The 21,055-nt window shown below is 35.3% G+C and overlaps 1 protein-coding gene across 1 annotated transcript in view; it reads right to left on the bottom strand.

Annotated features, from left to right (window-relative positions):
- Window positions 1-21,055, bottom strand: part of LOC111051644 (protein jagged-1b) — a 127,396-nt gene that overhangs the window by 27,021 nt on the left and 79,320 nt on the right. The window contains exons 4-7 of the mRNA XM_039426897.1: window positions 20,006-20,260; window positions 18,402-18,462; window positions 17,199-17,332; window positions 6,296-6,529 (exon numbers count right to left, since the gene is read on the bottom strand). Coding sequence (XP_039282831.1) covers window positions 6,296-6,529; window positions 17,199-17,332; window positions 18,402-18,462; window positions 20,006-20,260 — 684 coding nt within the window. The remainder of the gene's footprint in view (window positions 1-6,295; window positions 6,530-17,198; window positions 17,333-18,401; window positions 18,463-20,005; window positions 20,261-21,055) is intronic.

The raw sequence follows: 21,055 nt of genomic DNA on the forward strand, positions 1-21,055 counted from the left end.
CAAACCCCTTCGATCTTCTCCAGCCATGCAACAGCATGTAGACTACCTGCTCCGACAACAGACCATCCACGTACAACGCCCAATTACCGAACACCTTTCCTATACTGTTCAATACTTCAACTTTGGTCTCGCTCTATTGGGAAAATTATAGAAATACAACCTCATGCACATATACGACTAGAAAGACCCTATATTTGAAAGGCACTGATCAACTATTATTAATTTCCAATATTGCTTCGACTGTCACTTAATTTCAACTCTCAGAGTTGGAGAAACACACTATCGTTGAACCACATGTGAATGGATTCAGTGGAGAAGGTAGTATTAGGGTCTCGCCCGGGAATTATGAAAGAAACTGGTTTTGTATGCGTCCTCAGAATACAATATTAATCAAATGCATTATGATAGCTTTTTCAACTCGAAGAAGAGACTCTATTTTGAGTATTCTATAACCAATGTAACGAAAAATGATTGAATTCTCATATTTGAAGAGACTGAATCTTCAAATAATATTCTCAAAATCAATCACTATTATTTCCTACTATTGTTGATGCGATATCATCTATTCTATCTTCAACGCAATATGATTTACTAAACGAGCATGATTTCTGTAGAAAAAATAATAGAGAAAAATGAAAATGAATAATATCAAACTTTAATAGAGCTCTTATGGAAATTAACAGTGTGATTGAAAAGTTTTATGATAAACATGATTTAGTTTCTGGAAGTGTTTAAATTCATAATTCTTGACTCTGGATGAATTCAAGACTAGTGAATGGTGTGTGTGATTATTCTATATACTAATAAATTCGTGAAAGTACGTGGTTGAATATGATAAAAGGATAAGATACACCAATAATAGAACTCATTGTGCATTAGGGTAAGTGTCCCACTACAGTTACGATTTACATCTACGCTATAAATGTTTATCAACTACAATGTTCAATATGCGGTAGTATAGAATCACATGTACAGTAATTACAACGTTTATATGATATTTCTATTATGAATTATGTCTGATTTTCTATCATACAATCATTTTCAGCATCATTTCATTATGATTATGCTGTGAATAAAGTATCTTGATCATTACTCACCGAAATCTCGATTCCACTGCAGTGAACAGAATATAGATTCGATTTTGGTCTAAACTGCGCAAAGGAAGAAGATTAGGGAAGGTTTAGTAGAATGAGAAAGACGCCCGTTCTGATTTCATCTCCCTCACATTCACAGGTATACAAGCTAATTAGTGATCGAAACGCAACGGTTACCAAGATTACCAACTGGTTTGGTGACATCAAACCGATATCTCAGGCACAGAAGGACAAAAACCGAGTAACACTTGGTCAGCTCGGCCGGTCACGTATGACTGTGTGTAGGAGAGAAAAAGAAGAGAAGCTGAAAAAATACGACCAAGATATGGGTCTATTATAAGAGAGAGAGCGCGTTATGGTCGAGCATGCTCTTACCCTAATCAACTTCATCGAGGTGGTCCCAGGAGCTTTGCTTTGGGATCAACTCTTCCGCACTTGAAGAAGAGCCCAGCATGTTGGGAAGGGGCCAATTAAATGCTATGTGAATTACTTCTGATACAACACTGACCACAGACATAATGGCTATTGAGCCGGCATAATCATTGGTCATGCAAGTGTTTAACATTCAAGTTTACACGTGAGTTTGTGTCGAGAATAGTCCATGGAAAATTCAATAAACTCAATACTCTTCAATCGTGTTACAATATTTTTTCAATTCGGTTTACACCAAAAAAATTTCTAAAAGGGTTGAGTAGGAGAGATATCTGAAAAGAACATTTCTCCTTAGTTCCAACAAAGGATATTCAGCGAACAGAAGTTAACAAATAAGAAGAGTTCATTTAGGCCTTACTCACTTTTCCAAGTAATGAAGAATATGCTAAAGAAGCATATAATTGTACACAATTTGAAGGGTTCATCAATCAACTCACTGTTTATAAGTTGATCGATTAACATTGAGCTCACTATTTGGGAAATTAAAGTACATAGTACAACCAACTCAATCAAGTAACCAAGTCGAAAATACTGAAATGCTTACTAACCAAGTAAAATAATAATTTCTCAAGATTGAAATAAATTTGAAATTGCACTTGTTCAAATGCTAATTGATGAATAATTATTATTACACGATAATCCAAATTAAATGCTGTAATTCGGGGCTATTCACAGCATTAAATTGGGATTTTCGTTTAATAATTATATTCTTAAGAGTTATGAGGTTGTCTTATGGAAAGCTTGAAAGTTGAAATTGTGATTTTTCATTTTTGGTTCTTTGTACTGAAGCTGCATGTATTGGTAGCTTCAGAAGCTTTACATTGGCTCCCCATTATTACACATTATTAAATAAGATGTTTGGCTACACATAATAATTATAATACACCATGAAGGTGATGCTGACACTTCAGATAACTAGTAGTTCTGTAAACAGTAGACCTCCCGCAGTATTCTCATCCACAAGTACCTGATTGAAACTATAGACCTTATGGAAATACAGCAATAGACTTCTCCACACATCTGTGTAATCACTTGTCAGCTGATTTATGATGAATAATTCTATAGTATGATTTTTACTTTCCTTGACCTATTACCATAGGTAAGGAAAGTATTGCTTTCCGAAAAAAAATTAAGGTACCCCAGTTTCTAAATTTCTAAACGTTTCAAGGTCCCCTGAGTCCGAAAAAGTGGTTTTTGGGTATTGGTATGTGTGTGTGTGTGTGTGTGTGTGTGTGTGTGTGTGTGTGTGTGTGTGTGTGTGTGTGTTGTGTGTGTGTGTGTGTGTGTGTGTGTATGAGTGTATGTGCGTCTGTGTACACGATATCTCATCTCCCAGTTAACGGAATGACTTGAAATTTTGAACATAAGGTCCTTACACTATAAGGATCCGACACGAACAATTTCGATCAAATGCAATCCAAGATGGCGGCTAAAATGAAGAAAATGTCAAAAACAGGGTTTTTCGCGATTTTCTCGAAAACGGCTCCAACGATTTTGATCAAATTCATACCTGAAATAGTCATTGATAAGCTCTATCAACAGCCACAAGTCTCATATCTGTAAAAATTTCAGGAGCTTTGCCCCCTCTATGCAAAGTTTGATTTTAGATTCTCAATTATTAGCCTTCATATACAATTTAAATAAAAAATTTCAAGTGGAAAAGATTGAGTATGAAAATCTCTGCAATTAATGTCCAGTAACATTTCCACCTAAAATTGAAAATAAGCTTGAAATTCAAGAAAATGTGATTATTAAATTGCAAACTGTTGGTTCTATTAAATCATTCACTACGAAGAGATAGCAGACCTCGTGTGTCTCCAGCGTTATTGACCTATCACCAGCTGTCTCATATCTTTGAATAGTAGACTTGAGATGCGCGAGAACACTAGCGTCAGGTGATCAATTTTCATAACGGCATGGAAAGTTGTGTGAGTGCGCCACACCAGATTTTTACTCTAATATTGGCGTATGAAGAAGGCTCCTTTTTCCTTTTATATTATCCTTGAAATGCAAAATTTCCAAAAACCTCGTATATACGTCGACGCGCAATTAAAAAAGGAAACCTGTCAAATTTCAAGAAAATCTATTACCGCGCTTCGCCGTAAATTAGCAACATATAAACATACAAACATTTGAACATTCAAACATTTAAACATTAAGAGAAATGCCAAACCGTCGACTTGAATCTTTGACCTCACTTCGCTCGGTCAATAAAGGAAGTTATGATAAAAGTTATTACTTCTTCAGATGATATTTTTGTTGATTAATAAATACAAATGTTGAAAGCAATTCAACTTAGCGACCTGACATTTTGTATTGGTAAATAAAATGGTCAAGGTACGCAGCAAAGTTCATGATAATATCAGACCAGATACGATTTGAGAGATCGTTGGACGTCATCACCATCTGAGAACCTCCCAAGTAAACGACGAAGGAATTACCTAGCCGTTTAATTATCATTGGAATTCGATTCGCTTAGGTCTATGGCTGTAATAGCGCATAATTGTTCCACTAAATTTAGTCACGGTATCCTATTAGCAAATCGTAAGCCGACTTCCTTCAGCGCTTCACGATAAATAAAAGTTATGTTATGGCAAATGAAAATTTCAAATCGACACTGGAACAATTTAATTCTATAAGTAGTACAAAATGTTAGACTCGTCGCATGATAAGGCGTAATAACATCACTTATAAGGGAGTGGAGCGATTCGAACCGATAGAGCAGGGAAATGGAAATTGGGCCTATAACTCCGATTTATTCGAAGACAGTCTGATTATTATCCCATATGAGCTTGAATTGCTCCCTTAATGAGTTGAAAGTAATTCTTGTTATGGAATTTATTAGAATCAGAATGGTTTTCTGATTAGCCGAGATTGAACGGAAACGAAATGATTACTTCATTTAGTTAGACATTACTATTGCGATTCAAAGGACGCGGCCTAGAAATGATATCGTAGAGCTTTCACATCTGAATTCATTCCAAGTAAATTTTACACGTTTCTCGGTATGAAATACAAATAATCTGGGGAACTCAGTATTTAGAACTGAGAGAACATAATAATGTTTCTATTTTCTAGAACTCGAGTTGAACGGAGTAGGTACGAAATTAAAATATATTTATTTTCTTGTAATCTCAAATTTTTCATTGGGAAGAGAGAAAAAACCCCTGTGTGAGAGATGGATTGGTGATTGCATCGGATGCACGTGACATTGAAGAGATTAAGTTGATGTTACACAAAAAAGAGGAAATTGAGTGATAAGGAGAAGAATGTATAAAGAAGAGAGTATTTGAGAGGTGAGTAAGGGGAATTTTAAAATGAAACTGTCTAGAACAGAGAGGCTTTCGTCAGAGAACAATGTGGTTTCGCCACACTGATGCACTGATGCTACTTCGGTGTCCTGTCATTCACATCCACCATCACCCACGTCCCCTCTTTTGTACAGGTACACAATATGCTAACGACATCTATTCAAAGTACAAAACACACAGTCATTACGCATTGTCAAAGCACTATGAGCGCGCGAGGGGAAGTAGAAAACAAGAAAAATGCTATGAAATGGAGAAGCAGACGAAAACGTGAAGGATCAGAAGACGGAGATGGAGGTGGAGGAGCAATAGGAGGAGAACGAGGAAGAGGAAGGGAACAGGGTAGAGGAGGAGAGCAGGATGAGGAAGAAGAGGGAGAGAAGGAGAATCAAGAGAAAAGAAATATTTATAGAAGAGGGAGAATCGGTAGAAGGGAAACTAGATTGAAGGAGAACGGAGAGGGAGATGAAGGAAAAGACGATTTAACAACTCATATTCGTATAAACCTCTATGGATTTACTTGAGAATGATTATGATTATTTAACATACAATCGGCAAATCGGCAATCAAACTTTATTTTTCTACTACAACCTCTCTGTCAAATTTGAATAATTAGTGGACCCAGAAGAGTTTCCGTTTATCTATCATCCAATATCAATTTTTCTAAAGTCAGATTTCTTATCGAGTCACCACATTTCTCAAACCCAATCGATATCACAAGTATACATACATTATTAGAGTACATTGTCATGTAGATTATATATGTTTTGATTACGAATACATTATATTTTATGGTTTGTGATAGTGATACAAAAGATTCAGAAAGAAATACAAGTTATATTGATACCAATCACCATCAAAAACTCCAATGACACGTCCTCACACTAGCATGCACAAAAATACACTACACAAAACTTTGAACCCAATACTGAATACCATAACTTTCCTTCTGTTCATGCAGAATAATAAAATTATTGTTTAAAAGTACGGGAGATTTTATGAAAGATTGACCAGGGTATAGTTGTCATGTAATTTTAAGGAGGGAATTAGGCTAAGAAACGATGAATCTCATTTTGAGTATCAAAAGATTTCGGGGAATAAAAAGATAAGAAGTATCAGAGAAAATCTCTTTAGATTCTCGATCATTAAAAGTTTCAGTTTCAATTATTGTGAGATTTATTTTTGCATCGTGTAGTTCTACTTCTGATTCTAATTGATTTGATTCTGATCTATTTATATTTTCAAACTATTGATCCAATCATACAAATTCATTAAACTGATTGGGGGAATAACAGGAGACAAAGCCTAAAACTGTTTCTACCCTATTATTTTATTTTTTAAACTAGGAGTATAGTATGAAGAAATTGAGATTGACTGATGGGTTTGCACCCTTAAATGATAAAGTGGGATAAGGAAATAGAAAAATCAAGAGAAAACATTATTGAAAAAGATGTGACTCACTTATTCTGCAGGTGGACCCCGTCCAGCCGGCGGCACAGACACAGTGGAACTGCCCGGCAGTCTCGAGACAAGCGCCGCCATTGGCACACGGCCCCGTCACACACGGGTTGTCCACTATCTCGCAGTTGAGGCCCGAGAAGCCTTCCGGGCAGTTGCACAGAAAACTGTCAGGAGCTGTGTTCTCACAGGTTCCTCCGTTCTGGCATGGCTCGTTTGTGCCACAGTAGTTCAAATCTGTCAAACATAATGCCATATAAGTATATATATCAAGTAATATCAATTAATTATCAATTAGCATAAGTAATATCAATGATAGAATTATTGATGATTGATAGCATTTGATTTGACATGAAGAACTGGTGAGCTCACAAGATGGGCTCTTAAATAAGATGGGTAAGCTCTTAAATAATTAATTCATCAATGATAATTTGATGTTCGATATAAATAACATTTTGATTTGAAATACTGATGAGCTTACATGATATTATGATCATGAAACACTGAATTGAGCTTCTAGTATCCGTTCTAATATCTATATGACAGTGATTGTTTTGTGATCGTTGCTCTTATTTACCTGCCGATTTACCTGCTGTATTTGTGTAAAATGCTCATGACAATAAAGAATGAATTGAATTCTGGCATGGCTTATTAGTGCTACAGTAGTCAAACATAATGAACAGGTAAGTTGATAAAAATGATAACAAATTTTATACTTCACGAACACAAAACTAATTGAGTGAAAACCATAAACAATTATGTTGAACAGCTCAGAAGCAAACAATATAATATACAGTCGTTTTGGACAATAACATTTTTGAGAATTAAGGCTGATGAATCATTTAGTAAGATTCGATAAGACATGAAGAACTAGTGACCTTACAAAATAATGAAAATATTATCTTCATGAGACACTGATTCAAGTTTTCAGTGTCAATTATTACTACCCCGTTATATTTCAATTTATAATACGTAAAAGGTGAGTTGTAATTGTCAATTGACAACCTTTTCACAGTGCAATGCATAATGATAAAGCTATTACATTGTAAAGAAGTCCATAGAGTGGCCTGTTGGGCACGAAGAAACTATTATCCCATGCTGAATAGAACATAAAAGGCTATTATGCTGGCTGTATTACAGTCTCTCCCACGCAAACGGGTAAAAACTATTGACCCGTTTATAAGGAGCTTGTTGTTGGCGCATCTACTTACCCCAAGCTAAGAAGCTTATGCTGGCTGATTCTGTTATAGCTCAAGTTGTATATTTATTCAGTGCCGCGCTGAACAAAATGCAGACATAATTCAAATGAATTTTAATAGCTGTTCTCTTTGTGTGGCTATCCGATGGTCAACAGCTTATAGTGGTGGATTGTAGCATGAGAATTGTTCCACGCCAAGAGAGAATTATGTAGGTCTACTTGTTGAAATTCCAATAAAATGAAATTTAATAGTATCTTTGTGATTTACAGCTCTCATCTACTTTCATTATTTTTTATGAAGCGAAAGCTCATACTTTATGCTGATCATGTAAAGGTTTACTAGTTGGCATTCATGCATGATAAAGTTTATGTATGATCTTCATTGTTGGTATAAATAACAAAGGTGAAGGAGAATTATGTGAAATTCTATCATCACTGGAAGTGGTAGGTATTGATGAGTTGACTCATGTTTGATAACTGGCTAGTTCTTAACATAATATTCCATTTTCGGAATTTCCCAACTTAATTCGCACATCTATATAATTTCAGGATCATACAGTTCAGCGATGACTAGACTCCGAAAACTCATTAGGCTTCAACTTGATTCTTCGATTCCCAGTCAATCTGCAAATTACTTTCTAATTTTTGGTTTTGCCTCTTACAATATAAATATTGCATTCTATCTTGCTCTCATTTGTTCCAAGATATCCCACTGCTGCATTGAGATCACTGTTATATACGTGTACACTGTGTTTTGTACTATTGTTTTTGGATAGTAGCTATCATAGAATTTCCTTGAAGCTTTTCTCCATGTTGTCAAAATTTGCGAATGAGTAATTCTCCAGGGTACTTGTGAGCATGAATTTTCGTTGAATATCATATATTATAGTTGTATGTTTTCATTGTATGAACAGTAAGTAAAATATTGGAGCTCCCATTTATTTCAAGCTATTATGGTTGGGGAAATATAATGATATAATTGAAAATCAACAATGGATTAACACAGCACAGATAAGCCCAATGCTATTGATTATTACAAATAAGTGATAATACAATGATAAATGTTGATGTTTTCCTTTCATGAAATTCACAAGTTAACTTTATCCCTTTAATCACGTTATCAAATTTTTTATGAATAGATGATTCACGAATAAAGGATATTCTGTGAGTTTTACACATAAAATACTCAGTGCAACAATTGAATTGTAATTATAATGAGAATGGTGATGTTCACCAAATAGGGATGTTCATCTCTCTTTGAAATGTACATGTGTATAAAGAGAAACTGTCAGACCAATAATAATTCCGATAAAGAAAGAAGAAATAATCAGTTATTTTCTCGATTACGGAACAAAAGCCAACATGAAATGAAACGATGGCCGCCCAGCTCAGAACACGTTCAAATGTTGTTTCTTTGTTGCACTGCAATCACGTGCCACATATTTCCAGCTTTGACTCATAAGTTTTTTTCTAGCTGGTGATCCGCCCACGCTGAGCAGCCCGATTGCCTTCCGAAATTGAAATTTTCAGGCCGGATTTCGATGTTGTTTTTGTGAAAAACGGGTGAGCAACCAGGGACAACATCGCATCTCATCATCTACACATAATAACAGGTTGTGCACGTTACTGGTGCAGGATAGATTCTTTTAATTTCCAAGAGTTAATTACAAAGTGAGGGGGCTGCGGAGATGCGAATAAACGCGCGCGCCTCTATAAAGAAGGAGGAAAGGGCGGACCAGGACCAGAGACCAGCTAAGGGCGGAACCAGAGGCACACAATTTATTGCCACTGCCACAGACTCCCCACCCCCCCTACAAACCTCCCCCCTGCCCCTCAATCTCATTAACTGCATTGGCAAATAACACTGTAAATCTTCATGACCATCGAACAGCAATTTTTTAGTTTTAAAATAACTAGAATTCCATTAAACTTCAATTATCTGTGGTTGAGAAACTGAAAATTGTGGAATTCCATAGATCACACATTTCAAATTTAATCAAATGCTATCTTCAAATTATGAAATTCGATAAATCAAACAACATTTCAAAGTTTATCAGTCGAACAATATTTGAAATGTTATCAGTGACTTTGGTTAACTTTCAGAGGTAACTTGAATTCTGTTGAAGTCGTTTTATAAGTCCATCATTGGTTTCTATTCATCAATAATTCTTATCGAAGTTCATTCTATTTAGTTCAAGTCTACTCTACATTCCATGCACTTTAAGTGTGCTCGATCCTGTACAGGAAAAATTGCAGCAAGTTAATGTAAGGTTCCAGGTACATGGAATCATTGGTATGTCTTCTCATTGGATGTTCAAGATAAGGACATACTTTATTATAAATTGAGGTTCAAATATCTGAAACCAGTAATGAACTGATCAACTGAATGAGGAGCAATCAATTAGGTACTTAGTTTTAATGTATAGAGATTAATGAAATTTGAAACAAGTACAAGATGGAACCGTAAGAATCCGTTCTCAATCACATTTCGACAGTGGAACAGAGATCCAATGTAGGATTATTGATTCGGTAAGAACACGAATAATCACTGTTATCACGAAATATAACGGTTACCGTATTGTATATAAATAGAGCAACCCTAATCAGTAGTGTAGTAGTTTGGTTGGTGATAGGGTGATGTGATGCCAGTTCGTTACTCTATCCAGGGAGATCAGTTGAGAGTTGAGTTGGATTGCTGTGCGGTGCACTCATCTGATAATGGCTGCAGCTCGTCTAGACGTGACTGACTATGTTTCCGTGGCGATTTCATTAATCCGGACGCCAATTTCATTAATCTGCACGCCAATTTCAAAAAAGCAACCACCGTCCAACGTGATTATTCATTATTGGATTACTGTGATCTGGTCTACGTGACTCAGCCAATCACCTCTTGATAGGAGCTCCGTGTTCGTTGCCCTCTTGCTGTTCTTGGGAAAGCGGCTAAACATAAGCATGTAATTACAGGAACACAGCAAAACTTACTTCGAACCTTACGCAACATTCTTGTGCAGAAAAAGGCGACATCCATGGTAAATATTTTGCGAGTATAAGTTTAGTTTTGACTCATATCTTGAAATAATGTAGATTTATAGGGATGATGTAGACAATGTAAATGATGTAGATTTATAGGGATGATGTAGACAATGTAAATAATGTAGATTTATGGGTCTTAATTTATCTTGGTTTCAGATCATCTCGGCTTCTCGATATAACCTGAAAGGTTCTGTTTAATTATGTTTCAAAGGTAAAAGGGTAGATTAGGGGGTTAGGTTTTTGCTTTTATCTAAATATTGTCAATATGCTGGTACATTAGTTAAGTTATTTTATTTTCATTTTAATGTATTGTTTTCCAAATTGTATGCTCAATGAAATTGTATGTTATGAGGGCAATAAAGGGTTTCAGTTCCTGGTGCCCCCAAATATGTAAATTTTCAAATAAATAAATAATAAATTATTCGAAATATATTACACATATCTAGTGATCAACTGAATATCGAGATGAAATGAAATCCGGGCTGATGTTATTGTCACTTGATTTTAATCCATAACTATAGCTTACGCGTACTATGACGAATATCCTTACGAAAGGGGAGAGGGGTGAAAAGAAATGCATGGAAGCGGAGAAAGTGCTCTCATTGTTTTATTAGCAAGCATGGAATGCCTATTTTGTTGTCAACTAACTTATGCTCCTTAAATTGAAGATAGAAAAATCAGTTAACAGCCAACTTACAACAAAGCCAGGAGCATGAGAAAATCAACAGACAGGAAGCAGAACAGTATTTGTAATAGCCCTTCCATGATCATATAATTCATTTCGAGTGTAAAAACAGAAGGATGCGTTTCTAGAAATTATTTCAAACCTGGAAAAAGGAACGTCCATTCGTTTGCCAAAACACGAAATTACTCTTCACTATGTTAATTTCTGTTTATGTCCAATCTCACTCAACAAGCAATGGCTGATATAAAAGTATTTGGTTGGTGGAAGGGACGAGTTTCCGTTCGTTTCTCAACCATGCTAATTAATGCAGCCAGAATTCCTGAGTAATGGACGTCGGTCGCATGAGTGGACTCTTCACTTATGCCGTCTTCAATTTTCGGTCGTTCCACAACTGAACCAACTCCGCCCAAACTTATACACTCGGAGCTCTGCTTTACAAAGTAATACCACATTACACCCAATGAATTAGAAAACGTCTCTAACAGAGAAAACTTCTATACTCTAAATGGTTTATTCTGAGGTACAAAACAACGCCATTCAGATGAAAGCATTGAGCAAGTGATTCTTATTTTTAAATATTTTGAGAATAATTGAATAATGAAGGGGTAGTTGCGATCAGTTGCTGTCTGACTCCTTCAACAAATAAGTGGATTTATCACTATTTACAGTTACATTATAATTATTTCACTGAACTTATTTAAAGTACAATATCGTAATATTAAATGAGATTCAATGCAAGAGAGCATCGATTACTCGGAGTTCTAGATCAATTGAAAGTGTCCGGATAACTTAAAATTATCAAGATAATCTATTTTTATTAAATTTTATCCTTGCTCTAAAGAGGGGAAGGAATTAAAACTTTTCATTAGAGCCTATAGTATTTAGTAGTTCGTGTTATTTGTAATATAAATTGCTTCCAGTCTTCTTTTATTCAAATTCTAGCTAAAATACACACCATGTTGTGTAATGCAATTGGGTTTTAAATTTCATTATATTATTACCCAGCAGACGTTCAGATAAACGGTCATCCGGATAACCGATCGGATAAATAATTCTTCACTATATCAAGTCCAAATAAAGATTTTAAGCAGAAGGAATTTATTTTATCATTTGATTACAATTGTGAGTGATTATAATAATTATTTAATTCCGATTGTTTTATTGATTCGTAGTATATACATTATTTTCTAGAAATAGATAAGTTGATAATAATAGGATGTTACTCTTTAAAATATTGCTTGAAAAATTGTGACTTGTGTTATATTGATACATTTTTACAATGATTCTTCAGAGATTATGGAATTGATAATTATCACAAGAGTATTAGGATCCTCATTGCTATTAAAATTTACAAAGCGACAGATTTGCCAAACTAAAAGAAACCATGTGAAACGAGAGACATTCACACGAAACAAATACAGCTTGAATTGTATGACGAGTGATTGATCGCATTTGCTTCTGCAGACAGCACGTGTACTCCACTTGATCGTTTGTTACTCCTTATTGTTAAAAAAGTAAATTGAAGAGGGTGATCAAGTGCAGCATTGTGGTTGCGCTAAGGCTAACCACACTGCTCGAAAATAGGCCAACCGCTAACCCTCTCCACTCCACATCCCATGTCATGTGTGCGGTATCTCACAGGGCTACTTCAGTGGGCCCCCTCTTTCAAGTTATTCATCCCCTTCAAAAACCCCGTCCCTAGAGATGTATTGAAACATTTATCCTTGTCAACGAACTTCATTAATGATCCATTCTTCTACAGAGAGCTTTCCGTTGTAAGCTATATTTTTTGGAAGAGTTAATACAGACGCTTCTGATGTCACAAATTCAAATTGTTGTGATAAAATGTCAAGATATTATTCGAATTAGGCATTCTAATAACGTTTTCAATATGATGAATCAAATGAATTATTTGAAAAAAGAACAAATAGGCTTTCTTGTTTTCCTAGCATTTACATTGTTTTATAATAAATTTATTGATATATGAATTTCAAAATTTTAGCTCATAGTCATATTATTTTGGACTAAATTATTTGTGAATTGGAAAATTGCCATCATGCTAGCTCTGGAATTCAGAGTTTATAACATTTCGATTTAGGGTTTATAGAGCGAATTTGGGCTAATTCCTGAATTTAATTCTTTTTATGGATGAAATAATCAATCAATCAATTACCCTATGAAATACGAAGCCCAGATCGGCCAGATCCAACACTCATGAGAATATGTATTTCCAAAGTTCATAGAATGAATGGGAAAATAGCATCATTGTCAGGGTATTCTTACTGGATGAGTCCATAAAACTTCTGAGTGAATTCAATACTTCCAAGTCAGAAATTTATTATAGAAGTGAACTTTCTTTCTTATTTTAATTTAGAATAGAATTAAAAATAGAACATTTAAAAAATGCCTTATGTTAATGGAGGTTATTAGCTTACATCTCTTAAAGTCATTTATTGCATGTATTGACATTTTCATATAATATGTATTGCATGTATATTAATATATTCATATAATACGTATTGCATATATTACGCAAAATGCTCTACAAAGTTATCAACGGTGTATTGGAGGGACTCAACATACAAGACACAGTAGTTAGACCATGTGGATTACAAGGAGATCGATTTTTCATGTATCATTTCATACGAATAGGGAGTAGCGATGATCTATATCAGTTTTTTAGTAGGTCGCGAAATAAAACGAGATAAGCGGATGAAGGGAGCGTCGAAAGCAAGAGGGTGGCGAGTGGCGTGCCTTGTGTTATCCAAGATGCGCACCCCTAAAAAGCCATAATGAAATCTAAAAAGGCTCATCCACTCGACCATCTGCAGGAGTCGCTTTTCGAAATGGGATCGTATTATACAATCTTTTGTCATCTCATTTAGCGCATGCTGTGAAGGATCATCACCCACAAAATAAAAAATTCATAATGGATCTATCTAACATCAAGCAACGTATCGACTATGAGAAAGATACGGCATAGCTGGACAACCTTTCACGTTGCTTTCATCATAAAATAATCATACAGTCAATGTACCTAGAATGTATTCTGGGAGCCTTGCATACAGTTTTTATATTCCTGATAAACTTAATAGTATTATTTGAGAGAAAGACAGAATTTTTTTAGTTTGTATCTTACTGATATAAGTGGATCAATGCTCGTGATTTGAATAGGATAGACAGACTAGAGTTGTTATTACAAGTAGTGATATGACGACTATTGCAGCTTTCACATTTATCTTCCATTTTCTCAGAAAGTCATCAATAGAAAACATATAAATTGCTTTCAAATATCTATACGAATGATGTAAAACATAGTTACGTTCCTATGTATGTATATTAATGCATAATACAAAGCAATCTACTTCATTTAGAAGATGTTAACTGTTTCAGTGCAGTTTATTGTAGTCTACCTAAAATTTCGGATTCAGTCATCAAGAGAGTGGTATATTTATTTATTGGATAGAGCAAACAATACAATAGTCGGAAAAGGAAAAACAGGCTATTGCCCAAAACTTTTTCAATTTCCTAATTTTTGTCTTGTATTGGATAATACTGAAGAGTTAATTTGAATAATGAGATTGATACAATTATTATAATTTGAAATAATATTTAAACGGTGATCAGTTGGAATTTATGTTGCAGTTACCCAAAATTTATAAGAAATGTTATAATCACCATACGAATGATAATATTATTGTAATAGGATATTGTATATAATTATTATAAATATAATATATATTATTGTATTCATTTGAATATGAACTGGAAGGTGAAGAATTGATACAATTTTTTCATTATAATATTGGCTCATCAAATTTTCTAGTTAGATAATAATCGAAAGAATGTTTGGAATATGTTTTGGATGAAGCGCCCATTGAGTAGTGTGGAGTGCTTCAGAAGCCGCCTGACGCTCGCGTGACCGAAGCCATTACATTGTTGTTCCATCATTGGACACTTATCCTAATAAAACGGCTAGGAATGGAGATGATGGGGATTTCGGCGTCTTGTATAAGTAAGATCTATTTCTTCCCTTCTCACTCTTACGTCAATTCAAATTCCATTCTTTCCTCATCAAAGCATAACCTTGGCAAAATAAAAGAAATACTCAGTTCGGGGAAAAAGGAAAGAATTTCAAACACTGATATGAGACAAAAAACATTGTCTTATTGTCAAATGTTATTTTTATCACCTTGTTTGTTTTCAAACAATATTGAGTAGGAATAAATAATATCAATAGGGAAAATCTGATTCACCCCTATCTTCAAGTATTTTAAAATACCATAGTGGAAATAAAGCGTAAGCTTATACTTATTTTGAATCGTCTGTGATTCGTGGATTCTATTGAAAAGTTCTGACTTTTCAACAGAGGTTGAAAATTAGATTTGGAAATACTTTTTACCTTTTTCTTAAACAAAATATATTAGTTAGGCATGTCATATGTTCGTAGAAATGGGACAGATTACTAATGCTTTCTTGGAACTTGGAACAATATAAGTCAAGAAATCAACTATCCAAGAATGATTGAGAGTCCAGAATAATATGATGTGGGGTAGATGGGTTAAGCATTGAGCAAGTCTCCTAATTAAGAGTTTCGCTATGTGATGAACTACAAACATTTGAAGGATAGGTGAACGATATAAGAGAGAGAATTCAGAGTTCAGTGCGACTGAAAAAATTAAGTAAAGATCTAATTGCAAGGTCAAAGCAGACTATATGCTATGACGGTTGCCTTATGACATAACTGGAACGAACAATTAGCACACTAATTCAGCTTGTTATCTGAACAGTTTCCCAAAGACCTGTAAATTATAAGAGGTCCGCCCGCTAATTGGCAACTGACAGTGGTTGAAGAAATGCTTGGTGGGAAATTGCAAAAGTAAAAGCTTTTTTTAATTATGAAATTCCACGTTCGCTCGTAATTTTTTGCCAGTTAAAATGGAAAACCTTCCTGCCAAAGGTACAAAGTGTCATTGGAGCTGTGGAGGTAACGAAAAATTGCTTCAAACTGCTCGAAAGAAAAAGACCAAGACGGTTTGGAGTGACAGAGAGAAATAGCTGATGATGATGGAGCTGTCTCTCTTCCAATAATGTAATAATTTTTAAGTGGATAGTTTAGTCTGTTTTTTGCACCATTCTGTTCAAAGTTACTAACGAACCCATTTAATTTATTTAATTGTTCATCTCCAACAACCCGGTTCATAGCACGACGTTTTTCTTCTCCAGATATTTGTCTTCTCTCGCATAGCCTGATTTCCTCTACCTTCACCTATCTATGCATTTTCCTCATTATTTGAGGTGAGTTCACTGAATCGCAATTATACCAGTGCATTAAAGCAGAAACCTATAACACAAGTATCGGTATTTTATCTTCTAACGGTATCTTTCTCGATGATTAAAGCATTACATTCAATATGTATGTATGGGTAACAATCCATAATACAAACTGGAATATGGATTTGGCATTATATGTAAGAACATGTATCTTATATAATGGTAAATCACAGTTTCACTTTTTCACCATTTTTCATCATCCCATGTTTCTCTTTCCATAGGTCTAAAGTTCGTCTAAAATTCAAGTTCAAATGATCTTTATATTTCTGTTATACAATGAATAATAAAGATTAGATGAAAAATAAATAATAACATATAAGTCAAGTCTCGAAAACCACAATAATGTTTTGAAAATCATAATCGCCTTCAATCAAATACATCAATTCAATATCAGGAAGAAAATACGTTGTTCAATCGATTTTGAAAAAAATAAATTCTGAAATCTTTCAGAAACATTTTTCCTTCACTTAACCTCTACATTATAAGTGTTTAAAAATGCTGAAGAATTATAGCCTCTCTTGAACCAATATGCATTCAAAATTCGGGAATGGAATAGTAAGGGCTATAAGCCTGTTTTTCCGTTTCCAATCATTTTATATTTGATTTGTTGTGTCATTTTCAAATAAATAATGGAATAAGTATGTATATGATCCTACCTTGATCACAGAGTATGCCACCCCAATTCGTCTCACAGATGCACTGCCACGGTATTTCTTTACAGTAGCCATGTTTGCAGCCAGGGTATGGCTCACATTCGTCACACAGCTTTCCTCGCCAACCTCGTCTACACCTGTTACAAATTCAAGATTTTCAATTTTCAAGTTCCATTACACATAAAACGGCTACAACATTTTTATAAAGACTAGATTACTTATTTGTAATGTATTTTGAGAAGAACATTATTATCATTAACACAGGAGTGATCTGTGGTCTAGTGGATAGAGAGCTTGCGTAGCAGCATAGAGATCCCGGGTTCGAACCCACTCACAACCAAAAGTTTTTTAACCAGATCACTCCCGTGTTATCGGATGGGCACGTTAAACTGTCGGTCCCGGCTGAAGTATGACAGTCGTAAGGCCCATTGACGGCTCAAATTATATATTCAGGCGGTGGGACCTTCCCGCAAGGGACTCCCCACCAACATAGCCATACGAATTCACTTTATCATTAACACAGAAACAGAATCTCAACATTTTCCACCTATTTTACTTCCGAATTCTAGCGACCCAAGATACAGGTACATCCATGTAGAGCTGTAGAGCATTATTTGGTTTTCGAATAAAGAAAAAAGGTAAACACATTAGTCGAGTAGAGACACTCACATTCTTGTCAACCTCATTTTGGTATTCAGAGTTTGTGAATGTCTTAAATTGTGCTTGACAACTGTTGACAGTCTCGTCTGGTAGATTATTTGTGTTTGACGGACTGAAGAATTTCTTTGGACGATCATCTGGTGTTTGAACTGCCAGCCGACGTACGCCGTCCTAATCAAACACTTCAACGTGTTCTTCTCTCCTCCAATGTTTTCTCGAATTTGTTTGGGCAGTTGTCATTTTTCTCTATTTATCTTCTATCTTCTATTGAATATAATGCAAGTCCTTCCTCCTTCCTATGTTAGCTGCATTATATTGCATGCCTTACGTGAAAATTCCACTTTTCAATGATCATCAATGCATGTTTTTCAATCTCATAATTAATTGACATTACTCGTACACTAAAATATTGCGAGAAATTATATTTGATGAAACTGAAAGATCCTCAATGATTTCCTCCTTAATACTGTACTATTTAATCAATGGGTGATTAACAATATTGAATTATATATAGATAATATACTAAATTTTAGATCAGAAACTTACTCGCATTCGCCAGGTTGACTGCAATGCCCATGCTCCGGATGACAACCTGCTCGACAAATTGCTGAAAAATAAAATTTATTGAGAAATTATGAAAAATATTGCTGAGATTGAAATTCAACAGACAAGTCAAACTGAAGGGTAGATATTGCTTCTTTTTTTAGCAAAGGTTTGTACGTTGAAGATAACTGGGAATAAAAATTTGTATTGCATTTGATAGTTTTTCCATGACTTACAATATTATAGAATTACAAATATGACGAGAGTTGAATACTGTATAGTGAAATGAGAGAGAACAATAATTGTCAGTGATAAGAATATATTCTTTTTTGAAAGAATAAACATGTAGCCTATAGGCTATATAGAATATAAATATCAAATAGAAATGGAGAAAACTTTTTTTGTAATACTATTTATAAGAATAAGTGAATGAATGTGCTATTTGAATCATTTTGAATTTAATCTCTATCAAATATTCCATTCTATGAGATGCGTGATGTGTTCTTATGTGAAGCATATTTATACCATCTTCCACAACTAGAAGCTCTCAATTTCAGAGTGCGCGCATAGTGAGGAAGAAAGAAATGGAGGTAGAGATAGAGATAGAGATAGAGGTAGATAGAATAGAGGTAGAGATAGAGGTCCTCATAATATGGAGTTCTCCATAAAGCCTGGTTTTAATTAGTAGAGTTAGTGGTAGAGTTCCCTGGGCAATTACTAACTATCTTGTGAACTCTCTCAATGAAAACGTTCATGGTAGAGTAGAGTTATGGTAGAGTACTAGTACTAGTTTTTAGTGGAGTAGAGTGGGATTGCACCGTGGGATAGTACTCCACCACTTGCCTTCCCCCCACCATCGCTTCTCACCCTACTTTACGTAGTGGTAAAGTAGCTAATGAAAAGAGTCTCGAACTAGTAGAGTAGAGTCGGGTAGAAAATTGTAGAGTAGTTTTTAAGGTGAGTTCTGTTCACTGGACAACACACTTCACCTATTCAATTGTAGTGAAAACAGTTACTCGACCAAGTAGAGTAGAGTTAGCTCGGTAAAGCTATAGTGAGGTCCACGTTATAATGACAGTATTAACTTTGATGTTGCTATCCTTGTCTATCATTCGACAAAGCAGGTAGTACTATCCTTTTCTAGCTCCATAACGATGCCAAATCTGTTTTTGTCGTTGTAGAAATATGATTAATTAAGGCAGATGATAGGCAACGCTGTTCTTCTATCTCTATCCACTGCCATTATAACCTGGACCTCACTATAGTATGCCAGTTAATGACCACTAACTCTACTAGTGAAAATCAGGCTTGAGACATATCGAGTAGGGTTAACTCGCTGCTTTTACTTAGGATTTTCTTTTCTTTTGAAGCTCCAGAACCACACGTTAGAACAATAATTTTCCAATACCGCGCGATTGACCGCTTGTAACATGAATTTGGTTGTCTGCAAATACGGTTACGTGAGGCCTCTTTGATGCCTCTTTACTTTACTCTCTATTGAGCCTGTTTATTATTGTTCATGATGAGATAAACGAACAAATCAATAAATAATAAAAATGGGAAATATTCTACAAATAGCCAGTTTATATGTGTGTGCGATTACTCACGTGTCTGACAGTTGTCACCCTTCCAGCCGTGAATGCACTCCTTGTCGCCGTTAGGACTGCACTTGTAATGGCCGAAGTTGTCGTCGCGCGGCCGACAGAACGTCTGGCAAGTGGCGTTGTAGTAGTTTGCCGCGCACTGCACGCGCACGCGATAAGTGATGCGCGCCACTCCACCCTCGTGGTTGAGCGTGTGCCACTCAGCCGACGGCAGGATGATGCCAGAGTAGGACGCCTCCTCTATCAGCACGTTGCTCTCTGAAATCAAACAATCAATCATTAAACCATACAAAAATGTATGCAGCAATCAATGCATGAAACGATAAGATGATATACTTGAAAGTATGCAGGTATGCATTGAACTTTATTCAGAAATTATAAGTTGTGTACAGACTGACGCGCTGCGCTACTCACAAACGAAACGCAAGAGGTACGCAAGATGAACGCAGAATGCGAATTTACGATTCGCGTGCAACAAAATGGCCAGACTCTCAGCGACAAAAATGGATCGTGGCAAGATCGCGCTCTGATCATGATCACCGTATTTGTTTGAGAAACGCGCGTTTGTCGCGCAGCGCGTCAGTCCGTATTATACGCAGCTATAGTAAGGTCTACGTTATGACAGTATTTGATTTACATTGGTGTTACTATCCTTGTTTTTCAATTAGACAAAGCAGATAGCGTTATCCCTTTGTAGCTCGAAAATGTTGCCAAATCGTTTCTGTTGTATAATAATAAATTAAAATAATATTTAATCTCATTTATGAAAATGTATTTTTTAATCATTGGAAATATATTTTCTTGACAAATAAAATGTAATTGATCTTTTGTAACAAGAAATTACAGTTAATCAAATTTGATTTGATTTAATATTACATCGGATACTTGCATACCGGAATCAGCTATCTTTTAAAGAAAGCAGTGAATCGGCAACACTACTGTCATTTCTTTCTCCACTTTCACTATAACGAGGACCTTACTATATAGACAAGCATACACCTTTCATTACCAGAGTTCTAGAACAATCTCTCTTATTCATGCCATTGGTCAGTT

This window comes from Nilaparvata lugens, chromosome 4 (assembly GCF_014356525.2).
Source record: "Nilaparvata lugens isolate BPH chromosome 4, ASM1435652v1, whole genome shotgun sequence".
Taxonomy (NCBI): Eukaryota; Metazoa; Arthropoda; class Insecta; order Hemiptera; family Delphacidae; genus Nilaparvata; species Nilaparvata lugens.